At 37.9% G+C, this 24,183-nt stretch overlaps 1 protein-coding gene across 1 annotated transcript in view; it reads left to right on the top strand.

The window, feature by feature from the left end:
* Window positions 1-49: 49 nt before the first annotated feature.
* SWT1 (SWT1 RNA endoribonuclease homolog) overlaps window positions 50-24,183 on the top strand; it is a 41,368-nt gene continuing 17,234 nt past the window's right edge. Inside the window, exons 1-16 of the mRNA XM_074907053.1 lie at window positions 50-186; window positions 2,196-2,270; window positions 6,451-6,509; window positions 8,076-8,802; window positions 10,126-10,191; window positions 10,320-10,376; window positions 11,016-11,145; window positions 11,291-11,392; window positions 13,994-14,182; window positions 14,741-14,834; window positions 16,177-16,289; window positions 17,134-17,285; window positions 18,531-18,669; window positions 19,766-19,911; window positions 21,254-21,462; window positions 23,086-23,214. Of these exons, the coding sequence (XP_074763154.1) occupies window positions 2,205-2,270; window positions 6,451-6,509; window positions 8,076-8,802; window positions 10,126-10,191; window positions 10,320-10,376; window positions 11,016-11,145; window positions 11,291-11,392; window positions 13,994-14,182; window positions 14,741-14,834; window positions 16,177-16,289; window positions 17,134-17,285; window positions 18,531-18,669; window positions 19,766-19,911; window positions 21,254-21,462; window positions 23,086-23,214 (2,378 nt within the window). The 5' untranslated portion in view covers window positions 50-186; window positions 2,196-2,204. The remainder of the gene's footprint in view (window positions 187-2,195; window positions 2,271-6,450; window positions 6,510-8,075; window positions 8,803-10,125; window positions 10,192-10,319; window positions 10,377-11,015; window positions 11,146-11,290; window positions 11,393-13,993; window positions 14,183-14,740; window positions 14,835-16,176; window positions 16,290-17,133; window positions 17,286-18,530; window positions 18,670-19,765; window positions 19,912-21,253; window positions 21,463-23,085; window positions 23,215-24,183) is intronic.

A 24,183-nucleotide genomic window follows, 5' to 3' on the forward strand; every position in this document is an offset into this window, starting at 1 on the left:
CGAGTGGGGCGGTGCGCTGTGCCGGGCTCCGATGGGCTGTGCCTGACGGGGAGGTCCTGGGGCTGTTTTTCGGGGTAGCCTTAGGCCCCCTCCGCCAGAACCATCCTCTTTTGGCCGCCCGGTGCGACGGGGTGGGGGGGGCGCGGAGCCGCTACCCGTCTCTGCTTTGACTTCTCGGACGGGAGGGTACGTTGGGGCTGGGTGGCGGTGAGGCGGGGCCGCCCCCGAGCCCCGCTGCCGGGGAGGGGAGGGCTGGGCGCTGCCGGGTGCGGTGGCTGGGGGAGGCCGGCCGGCCGGCTTGTGCTCTGAAGGGCTCCGGGGCGCGCCCTGTGTTTGCTGTTTCTTCACGCGTGGGCTTGGGGGCAGGAGGCTGCCGCCTCTTCGGCCGTGGCGGAGCAACAGCAGTTCCGTCAGCCGCTTCCACCCGCCCCGTTGAGGCTCTCTTAGAGTCCTGGCGTTTACTTTGGCTTCCCTGCTTTATGGCCGGGCTACTTCTGTGGCTTATCTGTTGAGGCAGCTGACCTGTACTTTGGAAATTCAACTCTAGAGCTTCGGGGGCTTCTGGTGAAGGTTTCTTAAAGGTTGAAGAGAAAGAAGCTTGCTTTCTTAAACGTCTTGTTTGTGGCACACTCGCAGGACTAGGTTGTGTAGATGGTGGTGTAGCTCTTGCAGGATGCCACGATATTAACTCCACCCCAGGGGAAGGCGTTAGGGGCGGGCAGGGCTAAGGCCATAGTTATATAGTTGGAGCTGCTTTAAAATTTGACGGATCTCTTTACATCCAAGTTAAGGGCTTCCCATTGTGTGGCATTGCCCATACGGCACAGGAGTCGACATAGATAACCTTTGCTGTGTTTTGTCCTTCTAGAACAACTGCCCTTAATTCTACTACTCGTGCACTACCTTCACCTTCTTCTGTTACTTATTTGGCAGTGTTAATTTTTAGAAATTAACAGCAGTAGCCTTATACTGTCATTTACCATTTATTCCTTTATGCTGAGGTGCTGGGAAACCAAACGTCCTCAGTTGGTGTCAGTGAGGGGAGGTGCATCTAGAACTGGTGAAGACTTAAATGACTGTTTTAATGCTAGTGAGTCAGGCATTTGTAATTTGGAAATTGTTGTCCTTCAGTCATTTGCATTGCACCTGCTAGTCCCACCAGGTAGGCATACAATTTCCTTTTTGTGCAGTTATTTCTGGTCGAGCAGTTCATTTTGGGACTATTTCTGGCCCTCTAATCTGAACGGGTTTTTCGTGGTGTATTTTCTCAACTTGTTTAACTGCTCAGACTAAAGACAGAAGTCAAGTAGTGGTAACAACTTGCAAGTAGATACCTGAGAACATCAAATCATGACATACCAGAATAAATATTTAAACCATAGAATGGTTTGGTTTGGAAGGGACCTTGAAGTTCTTCTAGTTCCAACCCCTCCACCCCATTCTGGCAGATCTATTTCCATGCTTTTAAGTTCGTCACAAGTCTGTACTACAGACTGTGCCATCCTCTTCTGAACATGAGCAACATCCTTCTCATCAGCGTCTATCAGCAGATGATCCTGGAAATATTTGCGGAATCTACTCTTTGAAATCCTTGTGAAATCTTCCCTAAGAGGCATCCCAACTCAGAGGGAGATACTGAGAGCTCAAAGGGTCTCACTTAGGATTGCTATTTAGAGGACCTTCTGATGATTGACTTTAGTATTTTTTATTTTGGCCACAATTCTTGTCAGGTAATTCTGGCATCTTCCAAAGTGGGCTACAATCCAGGCAGCAGGAGTTTTAGATATGGTTCCCAGGCAACAGGAGTTTCAGGTATGGTTAGGTAGTACCTGATATCTCAGCTCACTGCTCTTGTATAAAGGACAAGAAAGTGCCAGATCACCCCAACTCGCTGCACTTGTATCCAAGACAAGAGAGCAGTGTGTTGGCTGGCCCTGGCATTGCAATGTGGCTTGGGGCTGGAGGGAGGTCTGTACCACCACAATGACTAAATGTTAGGAGATGTTTGTCTGTATTAGTCTGGTATGTTTGTTTGCTGGTACAAAATATGTGTCTCTGGAGCAGATGGTAAAGTAATTGCCATCTTTTTTTTCTGTGAAGTTCTCTTCATAGTGAGATGTGAATAATTAACTGTGTTGAAATCTGCTGTGGATCTGTAATGGGAAAACAAAAGACGAGTATTATTTTTTTCTTAGGATTTGAAGATGTCTAAAAAGAAACTGAAGAAATTAACTGGAAAGGAAGACTGTCTGGATGGCCATGATGACAAAGTAGGAACAGCTGTACTATTACCATTATATTAGTTCGCACCTTCAGATTCAAGAGAAGAGCATGAATTGTTTAGCAGTCTTGTGGTAGGAGGATGAATCAGGTTTAAAGGTGGGGTCATTAAGAACAGCAGGAGGCTTAAATTGTTCAGATAACTGCCAAGTTTAGCTAGATAACTCTAGTTTATGGGGTTTTTTTCCAGAGGCTATGGGTAGTGTGGGTATCAGAAAATAAGAGATTTTTTTTTTTTATGTTAGTCTGTCTTCCTGATTGAGGAAAGTTGAGCTTACAACTGTTACCAAGCCCACTACTGTTTTCCTGCATTGTGCTTCATCTTGGATTGTATATCTTAATTTTCTGATTAACCACAAATTTGCAGCATTTTAGCAAGCAACTCTCAAATACTTCCTTTTAACCATTGAGACATAAATAAATGGCCACAATTCTTGGTATACTCTGGAACATCTTTGTATCCAGTGAGTAAGCTTTCACTGAATTGCTTCTAAAATGCAGATGCTACAGGGGTGATAATCTTTCTGGTCCCACTTTTGTGTAGTTTCCCATTCTTTTTTTGTTGTTTGTATCCCCTCCTGGGAAGTTATTTCTTGCCAGTACTGTAATATATATCCAGTAAATCAGTAGTTTAATAAATCCATACTTCAGTTTGCTAGATTTTTTTTTTCCCTTGGATTTTGTAAGGTATGTATGAAATAAGAGAACTTTTATAAAATGTCTCAACAAATGTTTAGAAGTGTTTATTAATGTGATACAATGGCCTTATAAACTGATTTACACGTTAGAAGCCTTTTGCTCATGTAGAAAATGTTGTTTTTTCTCCTGAATTTCTTCTTATTATTCTTTTAACATTATTATTAGTCTTTTAACATAAATTTATCCCAAGGTGGCTTTTTTTTTAACTTCTGTAATACAAAGGCAAAAACTTGGCTTAAAACCTTGTACTATAGCTGTATTGCCATTGCTAATGCCTATACCAGTTTGAAAAATAGTTTTAACTGTTGCATGACTTCAGTCTGAGACAGTGTTAAATATGCAGACATTGAGCAGTGTGAGAAACAGTGGGAACATAAACTAATAACAGTAAATAGATAGGAAGCCTCTGAATAGTAGCAAGTATTTCTTCAATGTGATCGCAGTAGGGATAAGAAGTATCTTCAGCTCTTACAGGTGAGAGTAAGTTGTTTAAGTAGAGTCATATTTAGGCATGATTATGTAAGGGCTTTGGGTTTTTTCTTGTGTGGTGTAAGCATGACCAAATATTACAGAAGACTTTATGCCTGTTGGCTTTTAGCAGTTTGCTATATCAGTTCGTGAGTATGAGTGAAAGGACATTTGTCACAGCATAAATTAGAACAGCTTTACACAGAGATGTCTGGAGGAGTCAGCACAGCTACCTCTTGGTGACATGGCCTGGATAACACCAGGTGATACGATAGCCATGGGTTTGTAAACAGAACACCTAAAACCAGTGTTAGGTGTTGGAAGTGTGAGTAAGAAATCTGCAAAAACATACATGACACAGAGTGCCCAGAATAAACGGAGGATGGGATGAAGGTCCAGTGATCTGTGTCTCATTGGGCGCCAAGGAGGAATACGAAGCGGGGTGCAGGTTGTGTGGTCCCATTCTTTCACTTCAAGGACAGATTTATCTCCTTTTCTACTCGTTTCTCTTGAAAGATGATTTTTTGTAGCAACCTGCCAACTCTGTGCCTCATCCTCCTTTCTTCCCCACACAAGCCAGCTGCACCCCTTGCACCAAGTCGACCTTGCTTCTTGTCCTCCCTCTTTTTTTCCCCACGATACCCAGCCGTACCCCTTGGCGCCACAAAATTAATTATGTCATTACTCAAAAACTAATGACTTGACTATGGTCCCACCCACTCACCCATACCTACTAAGATAAATAGCACCCCAAGTTTGTCCCTAACTGGGAGGGATGTTAATCCAACACCAAAGCGGGGACAGATTGATGGGTCTGTGCTCTTCCCCCCCCCCCCCCCCCCCGCCCAAGAAGGGACACCTTTTGGTAAGATTTCCTCGGCTACGCTGAGTGTATCCCCAGGAACTGTGTGGGTGTGACTGCAATCCTTTTTCTTTTGTGTAGTGCTACAGGGCCAACCTGCAGTTTGTGCATTTATCGTAGGCAATCTTAAGGAATCTGTAGATGTTGCATGAAAATAAACTGTACTATTCGTGAATCTGACTGCTGTTCTTGAATGCAACCAGACTTACAGTGTATGGGCTGCTTGGGCTGGGTCAGACCTATAGTGATGGCCCCAACTGACATACCTATTAAGGGCTAAGTCCAGTTGCCCCTGGCCCCTCTAATCTCTGAGGACTGGCTAGAATGCAATGGGATTTATCTCTTACCAAATTTATTCTCACCCTAAATGCAACAACCAGTCTTCTCCAGAAGTTCATTTGCCCCAAACTGATAATGCTAAGAGGAAACTAACAGTAAGAAAGTTTGCTTAAAATAGCCAAATTAAGTGAGAATCAGGGAATTATCAAGAAACTTGATAAAAGAAGGTGTTAGATTGAAAAGAAATGCTATAAACATCCTGAGAACTTCTGGTTCTAGGAGTGTAGGCCTTGAAGAGAGAAAGCAGTAAGTGAGCAGCAGTCAAGCTAGTCTTGATACTGCCAGAATTGTCCCACAGCCTCCCCCTGCCCTGATGGAGAAGCTCCACGGCTGGAGCACGTGCATTAGCGGATTGTAGGAAGTGGCATGGGTGCACACACAGCTGGAGCACCCATGTCCTCAGCTGCATGGGTGTGGGTGCCAAAGCCTGTCATGGAGGGCTACGAGATTAAAACTTTCTGGTACCATCATTTTGTAATTGTATGTTATTATAGTTTTTTCCGTTGTACTGCTAGTCTTGATCCAGAGTGTGTAGTTCACTGATTGCCAGTTAACTGAGTTGATAATAAACCAATAAAACACTTTAGTTCCTATCTGATTATAATCGTATGAGTTGAATGGGTCTTCCTGCAGCAGGTTGCATCGATACAATTCTCAGTGGCAGCAGCCTTTAACAGTCTTCTGAGTTACGATTTCATTGGTTTTACTGCAGTTACAACTCCACAACCAACCATGGGCAGAAGTTCTCAATTTTCTTTTAATTCTTTAGGACTCCACTGGTTTCTGCAACCCTTTTATTTTTTAAGGAAGTGCTTTCTAATGTGGAAGTAAACTAGCTTAAGGCCTCATTAAGCCCTTGCAGGCCTCTCTAGTTAGGAAAATCTAACTAGGTCACAGCAGTGACCTAATGGCCTCACAGAGTCAGCAAGACCCAATTACTGAAGGAGTAAATTATTTGTAAAAGGATGTACTGTCTGGAGCTTCCTTATTTGTTATAATTTCCTATGTCCTCCTACAGTTTTGAGAAAATTGAAGCATATAACCCAAAAGTATATAAAAATTAAGTGCTTTGTGGGACAGAGTTCATATCACCAGAGTCTGTCGCTTTGCTGCTCTCAGTTCTTTCCCATAGCTGCATTAATAAACTGCTTTCAGTTCTGACCTGATCAAAGTCACCTTCCAGTTATTCCGCAGCGTAAATACGATGCAATTTGCAATATAGGTATGCCAAGCAGTGATATAACTTGCTTTATAAACAAGGACTGTTCAGACTCTTTGTTTGGGGACTACCTTTGCTCTTAAGGAGGCCTACATAACTGCAGTTTAACACCGTTCCACCTAATTATTAAATCTGATGAGAATAACACATCTTTTCCGCACAAAAACCTCCTACAGATGTATCCTCTCTTGGGCCTTGCCTAAGGGGTAGCTGGAAGTAATCTTCAGGTAACTTCCTTTTCCTTAAGAATTTTTATAAATATACAAAAATGTGTATTTTACATACTAATATACTTGTAGAGTATTTTAAACACATGAATCGCAAATGTGTTTAATTAGTTGAGCTTTCTCTCTTTATAACCCAGAACTGTGTGTCACATTTTAATTTTTCCCCTTGTGATGTTATTAAATACAACAAAATCTAAATGCTAAATTATAGCAAGATATCTGGCTGCCTTTTCAAAATTAACTTATTCAACATCATAGTGAATCCAGTATGAAATAATAGATTGTTCTATCTTATGAAGGGTTTTTTTGTCTGCAGTTTCCTTTATAATAAGCCCTTAGATTTTTTCCTCTTTCAGGACTCTGAAGACACAAGATCTTATACCCATACTATGAAAGGAGAGACAGAATTTCAGAGGTAAATTCTTGTTCTGTCATTAAATGGAACTACTTAAAAATAAAACAATCACAGGCTTTTTTTAATACTGAATTTAAGACTTCTGTTTGACCTCTTCACGAAATAAAATAATGGTATTTTAACTGATGGCATTTCATTAATGAGGGGGAAGTTTGAGATAGTTGAGAACACAGGATTCAGAATTATTGTTTTTAACTCTAATGTATGCTACTACAGTTCAGGTAAGGTAGGAATTATATCCTTACAACACTGCTGTTATAAAAAGATCAATTTTTTTTTTTTTTCTTGAGCACTGCGTTGTTGGACTGTATTTCACTTTACATGGTTTTTTTTTAGCAAGAAAAGGCTCCAGTGAAGTCTGTAGTATAGTTCTTCATTGAACTTTGTACCTTTAATAGTTTCCTGTAGTCCTGAAATTATTGACTGTGCTTGAAGTAATTGTTTCCAAGGCAAAGAAAGCAAAAGCAATCTTTCACCTCGAGTGTAGCAAATGTAAACAATATTTGGAAACTAATTCATGTAAAGTGAGAATGTTCGCATGAATCCTGAGATGGAAAAGCTTTTGATTGTTTCTTAACCATGACAAAATCTTGTTACTATTGCTGGAGTTGTAAATTGTAGGATGTTTAGCTGCATGTATACATGCTGTTAAACACTGTTTGTTAGTACAGTATGATACAACCATAACACTATGCTTATGCCAAAACTGTCCAGTTTTTTACCTCCCTCCTGACAGTGGCCAGTAGGGCTTGCATAGGAAGGAATATGTGAAACAAGACAAGTACAAAATGATTTTGCCTGTTGTTTACACCCTTCCAGCTTCTAAGAACCAGTTAGGGGTCTCCTAAGTCAGAAGTTGGAGGCCAGTCAGAGCATTTTAATTACCTGTCCTGGTTGAGTTTGTCAGATAGCCTTTACCTCCCTATCATTACTGACAACACTGTTATAGAGTAGGATAGAAGCTTTCTTTGGATATTTTAAACCTACTGTATGATAAAATTATCGAGTACTTTCTCTGCTCTTATAAGAAAGTTTCCTATTCAGTTTTCATATCGTTCATGATTTCTGTAGGATATTACTATATTCCCATCAATCATTCCTTTTCCAAACTTTCCAGTCTGTTTATCCTGCACTGTTTGAATGCTGTGCGGTGTTTGGCACTGTGTGACCAAGCTGAGCTGCTGCACATTTGAATTTTAGGGTAATGCACCTCATGTGCCATTAAACTGCTCTTAAGACTTATCTGTGTGATAAAACGAAACAAAACTTTGTAGGGCATCTCTCAAACCAATAGCTAGTGAATGCAGAAAAAGCTTTTTCTTTATTTTGTAAGCTAAAAAGCTGTGCAGCTAGGCAAAATGTAAGTAGAAAAAATGCTGTATCAAACAATTTTAAAGGACAGATGTTGCTGCAAGTTCCTATTTAAGAACATACCAAACTAGTACACATGCTTAGCTGTAAGTGCTTAAATCAAGGGCAGATTGGGGTTTTTTTTGGTGTTTATTTTTTTGTTCTTTTACATTACCTGAGCTAGATGACAATACTTCTTTTGTTATGTTTCTATAGATTCAAAATAGAGAAAGATGGGCAAGAGAAGAAGCAAGACCAAAGTTCTACCATTTCTCATGGCACTGATGGAAGATCCCAAGGAAAATCTCCAAATAGAAGCAAATCCACAGACAATTCTTTAATCCAAGCTGAAAAGCAAAAGAGAATAGTTATCCAATTTAAAGCCAAAGAAATTAAACACAGGAAAAGTACACGCACTCCTGATGTAGTGACTACTAGCAAAGAAAGTTATAATAAAATTTTTGATGGTACAGAAGGAAAAAGACTCTGGCATAGCTTTGCAGTTCAGAGGCACAAGGCGCTGAAGAAAAAGACAGAGGAAGTTGAACTCTGCAAACTAAAGTTAAAAGCGGAACAAACTACGCTGGAAAAATTTAAGTCATATGTGTATGATTCACGTGTACCACATAAAAAGGCAGATGGATCAAAAAAACGGAGTGAAGATTTCAGAATTCCAAAAAAGTCATCTAACACCTCTACAAAGCCTTTCACCAAGAAGCCAAATACATTATCTAGGACTTGGGAAGAAGAATATGAAGAAGAATATAAGGAGTTTCGTAAGAAAGAACGGCATGGGAATAAACATACACCATCACACTATTCAACACTGCGACGATGGGACTCTTGTAAATGGAAAAAACAGGATTCTGATACCAATGAAGCTACTGGTAATTCAGGGACTGAAGAAAGGGACTTTGAAGCCACAGCATTATGTTTTAAGCAGGTAATGAGAAAACAGTTCTTTTTATTATGCAGGTAGGTGTTTCAGGCTAGTTTCTGAATGGCAGTTTCTATATACATACTGTTTTACAGATTTCAAACAGGATTGTGTTGCCAACTAGCTGGATTTTTCTGATTGCAATGTAAACCACGTTAAAATGTTTTTCTGCTCTGCTAAATGGTTAAACAAACTAGAAGAATAAAAGTCTCGCGTATTAGGGCTGTGTCTGCACGTATGCTTCCATAGCTTTGCTTGGCTGCTGGGCATGTGGAATGCTTCAATTTAGATATAAATCAACAGAAATTTTTTTGAGCTGACATGGTTGTATCATTTCTTGAATGAATAAACTGAACCAATGAAAATTTGACTGCCAAACAGGTTCTCCTTGCTGGCAAAGTGATGCCAGGAGAACGGGTAGATCTGGGACTAAATTTGTACATTTCCTGCAGAACTTCATATTTGGTTGTAATTGTTTTGTTTCTGAGTTCTAGCCTGAACTGCACCTCAACTTTATCTTGAGTGTGGTTACTTTGTTGTTGTTCTCATTTAACATGCCTAGCATTTTTGGAGATTTCAGTTCACGTTACGATAGCATGATCGTTTTGTGCATATGTGAAGATAGTAATTACATGTGGAATCGTTGAGGTTGGAAGGCACCTCTGGAAATTGTCTAGTCCAGCCCTCTTGCTCAAGTAGAGTCAGCTAGAGCAGGTTGCCCAGGTCTGTGGTCCAATCAGGTTTTTGAATATCTCATAAGGATGGAGACTCCACAACCTCTCTGGGCAGCCTGTTTGAGCACCTTCACAAGTGGGGGTTTTAATGTTCAGATGGAATTTGCTGTGCTTCAGTTTGCGCCCATTGCCTCTTGTCCTGGCTCTGGGCACTGCTAAGAGTCTGGTTCCATCTTCTTTACACCCTCCTATCAGGTGTTTATAAACCTGGATAAGACTCCCCCTTCTCTTCTCTAGGCCAAGCAATCCCAGCTGTTTCAGCCTCTTGTATGACATGCCCCAGTCCTTTAATGGTCTTAGCAACCCTTTGTACAATTCACTCCATTAAATTCATGCCTATCTTGTACTGGGAAGCCCAGAGCGAGAATAACATAGTCACAAACCTACAAGACACTGGAAAAACAGACTTACTGTGTAAACCACTATATTTATTTAAAAAGAAGTCTGTCCTTCTAAACCCTGTAGATGCTGCTTCATGGATCTCAAAAATACATTTTCTGTTACCTATTCAGTTTGCTTGGGAATACTCAGTGTTCTCTAAAAAGCACTCTAGAAGACTGATACATGTTCTATTTCTGTTCCTACTTGTTTCTAGAATGTTGAGGTACCATGCATGTCTGCCTCCTACCAAGAAGGTGAGACCATAAAGTCTGTCCAAAAGGTTAGTGATGTACTTGTTTAACACTAAAGAGCTATATTCCAAAACTCTTGACATGAGGATCACTTGTTCCTCAGTCTTCCTTGTTATTCTGTGATGTTGGTATGGGGGTTTTTTAATTCTTTCTACAGAGCCTTGAAGTCTTCCCACCCCTTCAAAACAGTCAGATCCCAGAAACAGACCAAGAGGTTAGTAATGCTTTAATTTAACCCTTCTAAGTTGTATTAAAAACTCAGGGCACTGAGGTTGTGTAGGTGGACAATTTCATGACCTTTCCTAGTATTTTACATTGTTGCCTTATGTCAACATGCTCCACATGTCAAAAAATGTGGAGCATTTTTTTCAAATACTAAACAAACTTGCTAAAGTACGGCTGATTGGGAACTTCCTGAGATGGAAGAATTGCATTTCTGTTATTCTCTGCAATGTAGGGGGCCTTCGTATTTGCTTATATACTCTAGCTATCTTGTTTTCTATCCTCTAACGTTCAAATTGGAAAAGAGATGGGTTTTTAGTAAGAAGCACCTGTCAGGAAATTTGTAGTCAGTGTAGCAAAAAACGGAACAAAGTTTTTGTGTACCAGATAGAAAGCTCATAAACAAATCTTCATTGTAGGCCATATTTTAGACATCTTTTGTGGACTACTTATAGTGGAGGATATGCAGAAGGTCCTCCTTTACATTTGCTGTACCAACTTAAAATTTCTCATGCTGGTTTTTAGTCGGTTTTAACACAACAGCATTAATGTGATGGTATCTTTTTTGGGAACAATTCAGAAGTGATTACTTGCAATTGATTTCATATATGCAAATTTTTATTCATTGTAGATGCAGATAGTTGAAGATTTGCATGTTGCTCGTGTTCAGAAGAGCATGACGCTGTCTGTAGCACAGACTTGTGGAGAACTTACAAGTATGGAAATAGATCTACCAGAACAGGATTTAAATATTTCTGCTGGTATGTCATGATATTCTTTGGTATCTACTTGCAAATAGTTATTGCAGTTGGTTAATGGTCTGAGTAGAGAGTACGCAACTGATTTTTTTTCACAACTGGCTTGGGTTTTTTCTCTTTTTTAAAATTTTTTTTTTTCCCCTCCCAGAGGCCTTCACTTCTGGTCTGAACATATTGGTCGTGATTGACACAAATATAATGATTAGTCACCTTGAGTTTGTCAGATCCCTGAAATCTGAGGATATACCAGGTATGTGAATACATGGTGATAAATAAGACATTTTAAGAAAAAACAGATGTTGTAAGAACTTAAGGCTATGTGAAGAAAAATAAACTCTGGGCTTCTTCAAAAGGCAGCAGGTTTCATATAGAGGCAGAAGGCTCACACTTAAGAGGCTGACTCTTAGGGGAAGTTCAGCTATGCATGTAGAACCCACTATGCTTATACCTACAGAGAATCAATGTTCCCAGGAATGTGCATGAGTTCTTAGAGATAAATAAGTCTTACCTATTGTAAAAACAAACTTTTAAGCATTTAATCCATTACTAACGGTAATGATAGTTTCTAATCTCTTTAGGATTTTCTTTGTAGTCTAAAAAGTCTAAAAACTTTTAAAATCTGATAAGCAGTCATTATTTCTGTCTTGGTAAAGGTCACAGAATTCATGAGATGTGTGAGCAATTTCTCAGGAATTCAGAGTGCAGACTCTGGCTTTAATGTTTGGCTTTAATATATTGTGAAGCTTTTAGTGATTTAATGTTAGCAGGATTGGGATCATGTGTGTCCGTTGTTGGTAGACATATTTGGTATCTATCAGAATACTTAGTGTGCTTTGATGCTTTCAGCTAATGAATACACTTATTCTGGCCACCTGGACGATAACTTTAATAAGGGCATGAGTAATTTTCAGGAATGTGTCAGACTATTTCTCTCTCCCATACTAGGAGTAGTGTTGCATTGGGGTGCCTTTTTTAGAATATTGCATTGGTGTTGCATTGGTATGGGATGCCTTTTTTTTTTTTTTTTTAAGAATATTGCAGGTCCCAGTTTCTTGTCCTGCACCAGACCCATTATGTACAGAAGACTGCTGATTCCTTACCTATTTATTACAAAGCAGATGGATATCAATGCATTTTTTTCAAAATTGTATTCTTATAATGTACATGAGAAAGAAAATGGTTGAAGTATTTGTCATGGGTGGATGTCACAGATGAGTGATTTAGATCACTTAACGAATCACTGTCAGAGGTATTAGTAAAAGGGATTTTAACATGAATTTGTAAAAGTACGACTTAACAAAGTTTGGTAGTAAATGTGACAGTGGTTTAACAAGATTCAAAGACAAGGTTCACTTGATATTTACTGCATAGAGGACAGAGTCAGACAAAACTGTCAGGGAGACCCTCCTGTTGAGTCATGAGGTTCAGACTTGCTTTTAAACCCTTGCTTTTAAACCCTTGCTTCCTAAACTCCTTCTTAGAGGAGTGTACGTGCAGCTGATTCCATTCCTAGTCCCAGATTTGCACAATGGTTTGCATCTAATAGAAAATTACAAATGGTAAGGAAAACCATCTGTTGAGTTACTACATCGATTAATGTTGTGGAGGCTTGCAAAATTAACTTAGGTAGGTTTTATAAGCTCTAAGGAATTGTGTTCTAATCAAAAATCATTTAATACTTCGACAATATCAGCAAACCACAGGCTCAGGATGTAAGATAGGTTAATTACTGCCTGACCAATTTAAGAATTCTCAAGTTTTAGAAACAGTGACCCAAAATGTGCAAATCACTCACCTGATTTGCTGATGAGGGCTTTCAATCTTGAGGAGTTACCTCAGGCAACATCCCAACCCAAGGAGAGAGTCCCCGACTGCAGATGTGTGCTCCAAGGAGGACTGGTGCCATTTCTCCTCCGGAGGGACTCCATTTGTATCCTAGTTGATTCTGATCTGTGATCAAAATATGGTCACATTTGTCCACGTTGGCTGAGGGTCTGAGCCTTCGACCAAAGTGTGTGTCTAACAATAGCCAGCTGTGCAACCCTGTTGTGACCAAAATCAGCAGATGTTGTGGTTATCTGAGTCTGTCCAAAGTCAGCAGATATTTGTTAGAACTAGCAGATATTTTTATATTTCGCTGGAGACCAAATTCAGCAGATGTTTTTATATTTCACCGGAGTTAGCAAATCTGGTGGCTCAACAGTCTTTCATCAGGGGTGGGTGCACCTGCCACAGTGGACCAAGAGGACAGTCATTACATTTCTGATTTACCATGTATTTCATATATAATAGTTTTAAAATTCAGACCCTACTTACATACGAATAAATCCATGGGGCAATATCCATACTTCCTGTTCCTGGCGTGGAATGCTGGTTGTCAGTTAGCGCAAACCGTTGCTCTGTTTATTTGATGACTATCATGGCATAGTGACTGTTGTGGTCATTCAGGTATTTTCAGACTGTTATTTCAGCTGCTGTTACCTTGCTTCAACATCTTACAGTGAGTGTGTGACAAGATGATAATTGCTGTAAATTTATAATATTGCTATACACTGTTGTCAAAGTATTCTGTTGATTAAAATTGTCTTCCTTTCATTCGCCTAATGTTGTCATTTTTACACAGTACCAACGTAATGCCAGTTTGAGGTTAGGTTAGAGGGAACTTGGCCTTTTCAGTTTATTTTTTAATGCTAGATACTCTTGAGCATGGAATGTGAAAACTGCTGGCAGGATAGATATGTGAACTTAACTTTTAATTCAAATATCATATTTATCTATCTGTAGTAGTTTTCATGGCTCTTCACAATGTCTTTCTTTTGTGGTTGTGTTCTTTTTTTTCTTTTCATTCCAGGTGTTGGCAAACTTGCATTAATAATTCCCTGGGTCGTTCTACAAGAGTTGGACAACTTGAAGAAGGGGAAGATGTTGCAGCATGTTCGGGACAAAGCTATCCCTGCAGTCCAGTTCATCTACATGTGTCTCAAAAAACAAGATTCAAAATTGTGGGGGCAATCCATGCAGCTTGCTTCTCAAAAAATATGTAATATGTTTGCGATTAGTTTGTTTTGGGTACTTAATCCTTGCAGTTCACCTAGTGTGAACCTTAGCACTAGATTTTTTGTTTACTACAGTCTTCACTCTAATTAAAATTAGCTAATAGTTTACAGCAGCCTTCGGAGCCTATCCAAGGATGCAAATACCTTATTCAGATTAGTGCTTTGTTCACTATTGTTTTGTCAATTGTTTCTCACTTTTAGCTACATCTGTTGCTAAGTGGGGGATTACTTAATGAAAATTCATCTAGTTACTTCTACCTATGAGCTAAGGATATGTTGTGTGCTTTTATTTTTCACTCAGTCATCACAAAATCTAATATAGTCAAATTTCTGTGTGTCTCACTTGACATTTTCTGGCAAACCATAGTGGTTTGAGTGGAGTAGTACCTAAGAATTCAAAGCTCAAATTTGTGTTTGGATTACACTTCTGTGTCATTGTTTGGGGAGTATTAAATTTAAAAACAGTTCCATGACAACACTGAGGTATTTCTTAAGTTGAGTTACTTCTGAACATGTCAGCACTGTCTTAACTAAATTTGCAGATGGCCTGAGTGACGAGAACAATGATGATCGTGTTTTACAATGTTGTCTTCAGTATCAGAACCTCTTTCCTCAAGCTGTTGTCATACTCTGCACGTGAGTTCCTGTGTGGTTTTAGGTCTCTGAATAGGTCTAAGTTAGACTCATGCTAAATACGCTATTTTCCAATCATACTGTAAAATGAGGAGCTGTGTCTGAAGTAAGCTTTTTGAAGAGCAATTACCCTCTTAAAAGCTAGAGTAGAAGGATATAATAAAACAAAGATTGTAGACTTAATCATCTTTATGTGCTTGAGGCCTGAAGTAGAATTAATGTTAATCAATATTCAATTTTAAGACTTTTTGAAGCATAGCTTTCTGAGATTTTACTTCGCTTTCTCATAAAAAGTGTTACCGGACTTAAAAATAGGAAAAAAAAAAATCATTAATGATTGAGATCCAGTTACTTTGTTTCTGCTCACCTGTTTTGTAACAGTGATAAATATTGTCAGGGGTTAATCTTAGAGGGAAGGCAGAGATAGATTTGCCTCTCTGGTTTGGGGAGGATGAGAGGCATTGAAGGTTGATCTTGGAGGGTGGAGATAGGTTTGCCTTTGTTTTGTGAGGATAACAGCTGACTTCTGAGTATTGATTCTCAATTTTATACAAGACACATGAAACTAGTTTTTTAAAGGGCTAATATTCCTTGATGAGTACTGTAAACAGCTTGCTTTGGTCTTTGCTAGAACCATTTCCTACACAGTTTCCGTAAGTGGAGTTAAGACAGCAGGCATCAGTTGGTTTGTTTAAGTTGACGTGTGGAGTGGGTTGCTGCTGAAAATACTCTTTCAATCACAATATTGGTAGGGCTGTTGATAATAATTTTGGGTTTCTCTGAGTAAAGAACAAGAGGTGACTTCAGAAGTGCTTTTCATCTGAAAATCTATTTATCTTTTATCGATATAAGCAATGGGAATTTTTGAGAAAATACTAGGAGCCAACTTTGTACTGCATCTTTATAGTAGTTCTGCTGAAGCTGTGTGTACGTCAGGGTGGCATCTGAGGCAATGATTTGGCTAGCAGAACAATAAAAAGGTGTAGAAAATGAGAATTTATTATAACAAATAAGAAACTATTGTCTTGGAATTATTTCCTTGTTTGCATTCTGAGATCATAGCAACTAGGCGTCATTGCTGTAGTATTTATAGCTGTTTTTTTCTTAAAGCAAACCTAGAACCTGAAACATTTTTCAGTATGTTTCTTTTTTTTTTTCAGAATAGATGCTTTACTTAATTTTCTGGTTTGATTTTTTGAACTGCTTCTAAATGCTTGAGAAAAAAAACTTCATATATAATGCTCAGGAAATAGGCTTACCAAAGACAGTTTTTCAGTGTGTTGCTTTTATTATGTACTATGTAGTAATACCAGTTTTATGTCAATAATTAATTCTCTTTTCCTAGGGATGATAAAAATTTATGTAATAAAGCCATTGTGAGTGAGGTCAAGGCATTCTGCAAAGCTGATCTGGTTACTGCTCTACAGAATCTGAACGTAAACAGACACCAGAACTGTGGTGAGCTACAACAGTCAAAATGCGATAAATTTGTTTAATGTGCATGTATACATCTGCTGTTTTTTGAGACCTATAGCAATCAGTGTAGGAGCGGGAGAATAGTTTCTACTATAACTTAAGCTTTCATATACTTTAAATTCTTAGGAATGCTTTTTGTTTGGATCAGATTTATTTTTTTCAAAGGTTTTCTGAAAGTTTGAGACCTTTATTAAAGCATCTGTCTCTTAGAGTTCTAGGAGATTCAAATAGGACACATTTTTGTTTTCTAGAAAGAAAAACAGAATGCATTTCCTGTGTTTATCGTAATTTAAAAGGTATCCTGAATGTTTTAGGACTGAGAAGGGGCTTTTCCAGTTGAGCCAGTTTGGGTCCTATTCTTAGTAATCGTAAAATTCAATATGCTGAGATCACTCCTTAGGTTTTATGCTAATACTTCTACTTTCATCCCAGACAGTAGAACTTGATTCTTGGCTTCCCTGTTCATATTTCCAAAGATACAAATACCGCTTACAGTATTAAGAAGTGATCTTCTTATACTTGCTAACAACCCCCCAGGCTGGTATAATCTAAGTTATTTAAGGAAAAAAGAAATGTGGAGTAAGATCACAAATTAATAATGCTCTGGAGAAATTAATCTTCTTGGTTAGTAGCTCATAATTAAAAACATCCACAGTACAAGTGGGTATAACTAGAAATACTTGACACCTAATCAGATGTAGTCCATCTGCTTTATAACATAAAGTGCAGTCTGTCTTTATTTATGGGGCAGGTTATTTGTGTACTAATACAAGTTAGGTATAGAAATAGTTACAATAAGTAACTGTTATTGTCGTTGGTTTGACAGATACAGAATTCAAGAAAACAGAAGGAGGTGATGTTGGTCCTACTGCACGATTCCCAAATATACTTCCAGACCTTGAAAAGAACTTAGGAGAAGCTTTATCTTGTATTTTGGAGACTGAAATGAAAATTGCATTTGGAAACCTATGGATGGAGGTGGTTTCTTATGTTATCTTCATATTTCAAGTATTAAGAGGTTTAAATGTCCTTGGTATTTTAATCATATTAGTACCTGTGCTGAGATAGATAGCCAAGTCATGTGGTTCATTAACAGTAAACAGTTCAGTGTTCAGTTTAACTATTTCATATTATAACCAGGTTATACTATTTGGCAGTATATAGTCTTTTAATAATTATGGTAACAGAGATGCTGGCTGCTCAGTGTGAATTTTCAGAAGTTTCTGTGTTGCCTTAAATTTCTATTTTGTCTTTTCTAGTATGGTTAAATCACTGCATTGTGAAGACATCCCTCAAGAAATTTATTCCATCGTGGTTTAGATAATGTTGAGGCACTGTTCTTGCAGGCGCTTCTTTCCCATCAGAACAGAGCCTTTTAGACACTATGTGGATAAAATCGCTCTTGGCTACACTGGTTACAATGTAGATACAGAATTACAATGATGTTATTGAGAACCTCAAACACTCAGTTTTTCAAAAGTATTGTTAGCAGAAAATAATTACTCATGTACAAGGCACTTTCAAATCATCCATTCTTTATTTTTTAGATCCTATTTTATAGCTGGTAAGGGTTAGTTTGAAGTTTAAATTTATTGCAGATAAACCTATGTGGTTTTCAAAAATTAAAAACCAGTATCATTTGTGTGGGATGACTGTAGTCCCACAAGATAGAGCTTTGATTAGCTGTTAAGGTTTAGGCACTTCTAATTAACTTAGTTGATTCCTGTTAACATCTTTCCAAACTCTGGTTTCGCATGGTAGTAATAAATTTCAATTTTATTGCAAAATGCACGTATTACTTCATTTATATATAGTCGCATCTGGGAAAACTGTTTATTTTTGCTTTTTTAACAATACTGGAAAATCAAAGGCATACTTACTGTTGTTCTGGCTTTTGTACACAAGTAATACATTAAATCATTTCAAGGGATAATTAAAGACTATTTGGAATGTTTGACGAAAGGGGAACCAAAAATCATGAAAAAGTTGAAAGATTATTATTGTACACTGAACGCTTCTACATGAGCATCTGTTTAACCCAAATGAAATATTTTTTAATAAACTTGTTAAATCTGAGTATGGCCTTATTTCTGAGGAATCATTGGAATTCTACTCCAACAAGCACAAACCATAACATTATTGAAGAATAGAGCAGTTGTGAAATGTATCGGAATATGTCTGTATGAAAGTCAGTCTTTGAATTTATAACATATTATCTTTCAGATACTGTATCTGAAGCCACCATGGACATTAGCAAACTTGCTGAAGTGTTATAAAAAACATTGGATGGCTGTTTTTGGTTATGTTGTGCCAAGGAGTTTACTTTCAGCCATTGAATGTCTCGATAAACACCTTTGTACAGGTGAGAATCTCTGAGAGTGATTAATTAACTTGTAAAAAGCCTCACTGTTCTGGTTTTACTAGTTACAGAAGTAGATAACTTTGAAAAGGCATGTACCCTGTATGTTTAAATAGTAACGTGTTCTATGCTCTTCTGATCTCTTATTTCAGTTTAAGATTATCCAAATGGAGCCATACCTTGGACAGTCTTATCTATTTTTGTATTGATCCACAATTTATTCCTCAGATGAGTGGCAGAATTCCAGCACTGTTTTTGTAGCCTTAAAGCCAAAATTGAGTTGAAATTGATGAGCTATGGATTACATTTTAAAAGGAGAAAAAGGAAGCTTGTGTCGAGATCAAGTCTGTCCAGTCTGTGGTCCCAGATAGCCTAAATATCACCTGTAAAAATAATGAAAATTATTTTGGAAATGTTTCTTTCTTTTTTTTTTTTTTTTTTTAAATTCAGGATTCTAATGTTTTTTTTCTATTTTTTTTATACAAAGACAATAAAAGCAAATGTATGGACACTGTCAGGTGTGTAGGAATCTTTCACACATCTCTATATACCTGCACAAATTGGGGAAAAACATTTTAATGAATATATATATGTTAATGGTCACCAGAGTCTCTGAACTATTTTTAAAAAGCAAGTAATCTTTCTCCCTCCTATGCCACCATGTTATGTGTAGCCAAATTATCTGCATTTGCCAAATAAATTATGGAGAAGACTGCTTAATGTGGTAGATGAGGGTAGGGAGTTTTGTTTTCAAAAAAAGCCCACAAAAAGCCCCCAAGCCCATTTAATTTATTTAAAAACGTCTTTAAGAGTATGATTTTAACACATATACCTCTTTTGGGATATTGCTGTTCTGCAGAATAATTTTAGGTATGCCAGTTGATCTTCTAGATCCTGGAATAATTGGAAGACTTGATTAAGAAATGAGAAATTTTGACCTGACATGTTTCTCCTGAGACTGTTTTATCTAATGTTTCTGAACCATTTTCAAGGCTTTGCTTCATTTAATTCAGATATTTGAATATCATATTTGCCTCCTAAGATTGATAACTCCTAGCATCTAATACTTTTTTTTTCCATATTAATGTCTAAATATCAGGTAAACCAATTGACACCTCAATGGTGTGTATTTTGCTCCAGGAATCAAAAAAAATACTCCATGCTTTCAGCTCAAGGTCAGACTATAATGGTGTACTTCCTCAGGCTTATGCTGAAGTGAATAAGCTATACCAAACATTTACAGAGGTAAGAGGAGCTCTAGTATTTGTTCACCTAACATCATCTTGAAGTTGCTCCGTGTTCATATTAAAAATTTGGCTTAGATTTATAAATTGTTCTCAATAATTTCAACAAATTATTGCTGTAAATCTTGTTGCTAGAGTGTTTTCAAAATTAATAGACCTCAAATTTAACTTTTATTTTCATGTAGCAAATTTCTGCCCTTATATATGTGCTTGGTAGACTTTTTTTTAATTCCCCTAATATGAAGGTGTTAGTATCGGGATAGTAATTGAAAAACATCATTTAGCTGCTTTCAGGAAAAATATCCTAGTTTTCTATTGCATTTGTAGCGGATTGAAAAGGGCCTTAAAGATTAAAATTGTTGTTTCTACTTCTGATATTGATCCAATACTGCTATTCCTAGGTGTGCTGTTTCAGCTTTCATTGTCTTAGTAGCTCTGGTGCTATATGTGAAGAAAGGACTCACTTGTATCATGCTTTGTGATAATTAATGGGGGGTGTCTTGACACCTTTTGTGTCTTGAGAAATATGTCTTTACTTGCAGCTTATCTCTTGAGTTGCTGTGGAAGAAATTTCAGTGTCTTGCTTTGTGGTTACTGTATGTAATGGCATAAAATGGAATAATGAGCATGGATAACTTGAAGCATTTCTATATATGGGAAAGAATACAGGTCAGAATATCTGTAAAAAGTTCTTTTCAGTTTTGGAGAAAGCTGAAGGGGGAAGGAAGAAGGTGGTCAAGGAGAAAAAAGATGATCTGGGGGGTCTTCATTGTCTACTGTGCTGTCGCTTCTGTGTGTTGTTGTCAGCCACTTGGCCCACAGTTCTGTGAACGGTGCTGCCATAAGAAGCAGACTTTCTGTCTGAAAAATTGTTTTCTCCTGCCCTTGTCCTGACAGGTGTTTGACTTCCCAGAGAACTGCCCTTATACAGCCCAGGTTGTGCCAGATCAGTTTCAGTTTAACCTGGACACGTTTTCTGAACCATTTCACTAAATGAGTAGATGAATACTTTGTGCTGTTGCAGAGGACAGTGTGCCATCCAGCCGTGGGATAGGGAGTAAGAGTAAGAAGCAGTTCTCGTTTATATCAGCTTACCATGCCTGCAAAGCTTTGGTATAGGGTTTCCCTTTGCTTCAGTTTCCCCTCTGTAAAAATACCAATATATATAGAAGAAAGACTGAGAGATGCTTTAGAGACAGAGACTAGAATAAAGGTGGCTATGACTAGAAGAGTTTGGCCTTGCTTTTTTGAGCATTGCTTTAAAAAAAATGTAGAAGTGTTCAACTTTTCTTAAGTTAGGAACCAAATACATTCATTATTTGTTTGCTAAACTGTTTTATAAGGTGAGGTCAGACAGTGAGCAGGATTTATCAGAAGACATCATGGTTCTTTCAGAAAATGCTGTGTGTGAAAAAATGGAAGCAATGACACCAAATCTGCAAAGCTCTGAAGAAAAAAAGCCACATCCAAGCTTTCATGTAGCTCAAGAAAACAGGCATCAGGAAATCTGGTCAGTCCTTGAAGGTGTATGGAATACAATAAACTTGTACAGGTACGGTGTGCTAAAGAAGTTCACACTACATAACTTTACATAATTTTCAAACAAATGCACTTTAAAAATTGCTTTTTTTCCCTATTTTAGAGAAGAAGCTATTAGTAATTAATGAAAATTGACAATAAAAAAATCATACAACTTGTCAGTCAAAGAAGTTAGGAGCATGCAAATTGTTCTGTGTATGCAGTTAGTGATCTGTCTAGTCTACTGCTCTTTTTCTGGACAGTGGCTGAAATATGTTGCTTTAGAGAATAGTGTTGAAAATGCTGTACAAGCCACAAATGTTGGACATCCATGGAAATCTCATCTTTATCCATAAAAAAGAGGCATTCAAGTTCTAAGTTTTGATATGGTTATTTTCTTTTCAAATCATGTGAAGGTATACTAGCTTATGCAATATTATTTACTTTTTTAACCTTTAATCAATCTGAAATACAATATATTTTCATGTTAAGCAAAATCATTCACTCTAAAATGCAAATGCAGAATCTAGTGATGAATTCCCTTTCTCATATAAACTCATAATTGCGGGAAATTACGCCCCCTCTCCACCTAGATGTTTTACCAGTGTTATTATTTCAGTTATTTTTGAAAAATCTGCTTGAAAGTCACTGAGACACCATTCTTTTGGATGTTATCACAAAATCTAAATAGAAGCTGTGTTTTCTTTTTGTAGTCTTAATCTAAAATCTCTTCAAAGGAGAGACTCAGTTATGTCAAGCACAAAGGAACTTCACTTTTGGTGGTCTGTTAAGGACTTGCCTAATAAACAGTTATGATGATAATGCACCAACATACTCCTTGTGTCTTATACCAGTGCAGATCAGTCTGAATTGAAGCTGGTTAGGAGTTGGCTTGGTGTGGTGTTGAGATCAGCTGAGGATATGCACCAGAGAACAGTCTCAGTGTTGGGATAGGAATCATGAACTTGAAGTTTTCGTGTAGGCCTCGAGGAAAGACTCCTTCAGGTGTACCACTTTATAATGAAAATGCAACAGAACTGTTGGCTCTTGTCACCTATAAAGGACCATGCTGTGAAAAGAGGATGAAGTTTAAGAATCAAAGGTCACTTTGAACTCTTCTTGCTCATGTCAAGAAAATACTACTTACCTTGTAGCTGTGGGGGTAATTCTTCATGAGTGCACTGCAGCTCATTGTCCCAACACAGCCATTGCAGGGGAGATGTCAAGCACAGTCCATTAAATCTGGAAAGTGAAACTGCTTGTAAAATTGATGGAAAGTATACTTTACTTTGCTTCTTTGACCTAACAATTAGCTTCTGAGAGGCTTACTCAGGGCGTGCATGAAGAGACTGTTGTGTTCACAAGTGAAGTTTAATGATAAATCTACTTATTTAAAAGGCAAAATACTTTTATAGAATATAGATGCCAAGGAAAATTTTAAATGGCAAAGTACAATTGTATGGCATGGTCTTTCTACCATTTATTCTAAGGCTATTTTACCTAACACGGTTTTTAGTATGGATTTACACTTGACCTTGTGGGGGTTTTTTAATAGTCAAGATACAGTGCATACAATAGATGCCTGGGTTTCTCTGAATTTTGAGGATTTTTATTAACTGCTCTTCAACTACTCTTCTTTGTTTCTTTTTAATATTAGTATTGAAATTTTCCAAAAGTTGGACCCCAACACAGTAACTATGACTGCAAAGTCTTCATTTGAAGAAGCTTTTTTAGGTCTGCAGAAACTGTTGGCAGCTGTGAATGATATCCATGAAGGAATTAGTAGGTAAGTGTTTAAGCTAGTCATAAAAGCTAGTGATAGTAAATCACCTAAAGGCATAAAAGTCACTGACATCTTTTGATGCCAGTCACTGACATCTTTTGATGCCAAACTACAGTTTATTATTTGTGCTTAGTTACATGATTTTCATTAAAAATCTTGGTATGAAGGCTACCTAGAACTATTTCTTCATAACAAAAGAATAAGGAACTGTTGCAGTGATTCAGATCTCTTGAGTGAATTTTCTTTTTTACGACTTGGAATTTGTTTTCTGGTGTTAGAAGATGAGCCACTCGCCTCTGCTCAAAGTGTAACCAGAGCTGTGACATGATTAACTAATACATTACCTCTGACGGCAAGAACTCTGAATAATTCAGAACATTTGTTTTTCAAATGTGAGGCCCTCTGGAATTGGGGGCAAATCCCTGATATAGTGAAGGATGCAGAGTTTTGGTACCTCAGTGTTGCCAATTCTAGAGTATTCTTTGAGTCAAAACCTGTATTGTAGCAGTAACAATGACAATCAGTCAGCTGGACTCTCAGTTTAGGAAGGGTAATATTCCCTCTGTCTTAGCTTAGTCTTTTTTTTCTAGCAATGAAGTTTATTCACCAGCAGGAACAGCCACAGAAAAATGCTTTAAATTGTCACTTTGACAGTTGGGAGTTCCTCAGTTTCCTTCTGACTTTAAAGAGTGTTTGAAGGAACTGGTTTGTGACTGTGGTTAAAGTTCTTGGTAACTGCCGTGAGCATCCTAAAGTGTTAGGGGTGTGAATCTGAATGGCTGAAGCTATTTGATTTGGGAAAACACTACCACTTTGCACACTTTTTTTGCATAGTATCGATGCAAATAGGTTAGAAGACTGTGAAATAGATGCATCCAACGATTGGGCTTGTCCTGTACAGTAACAATCTGTCTTTTAAGTGTTGAGGTCTATTACATTTCTACTGTATACTGTTACAGCTTTGTTAGATTA

Source organism: Athene noctua, chromosome 5 (genome assembly GCF_965140245.1).
Source record: "Athene noctua chromosome 5, bAthNoc1.hap1.1, whole genome shotgun sequence".
NCBI lineage: Eukaryota > Metazoa > Chordata > Aves > Strigiformes > Strigidae > Athene > Athene noctua.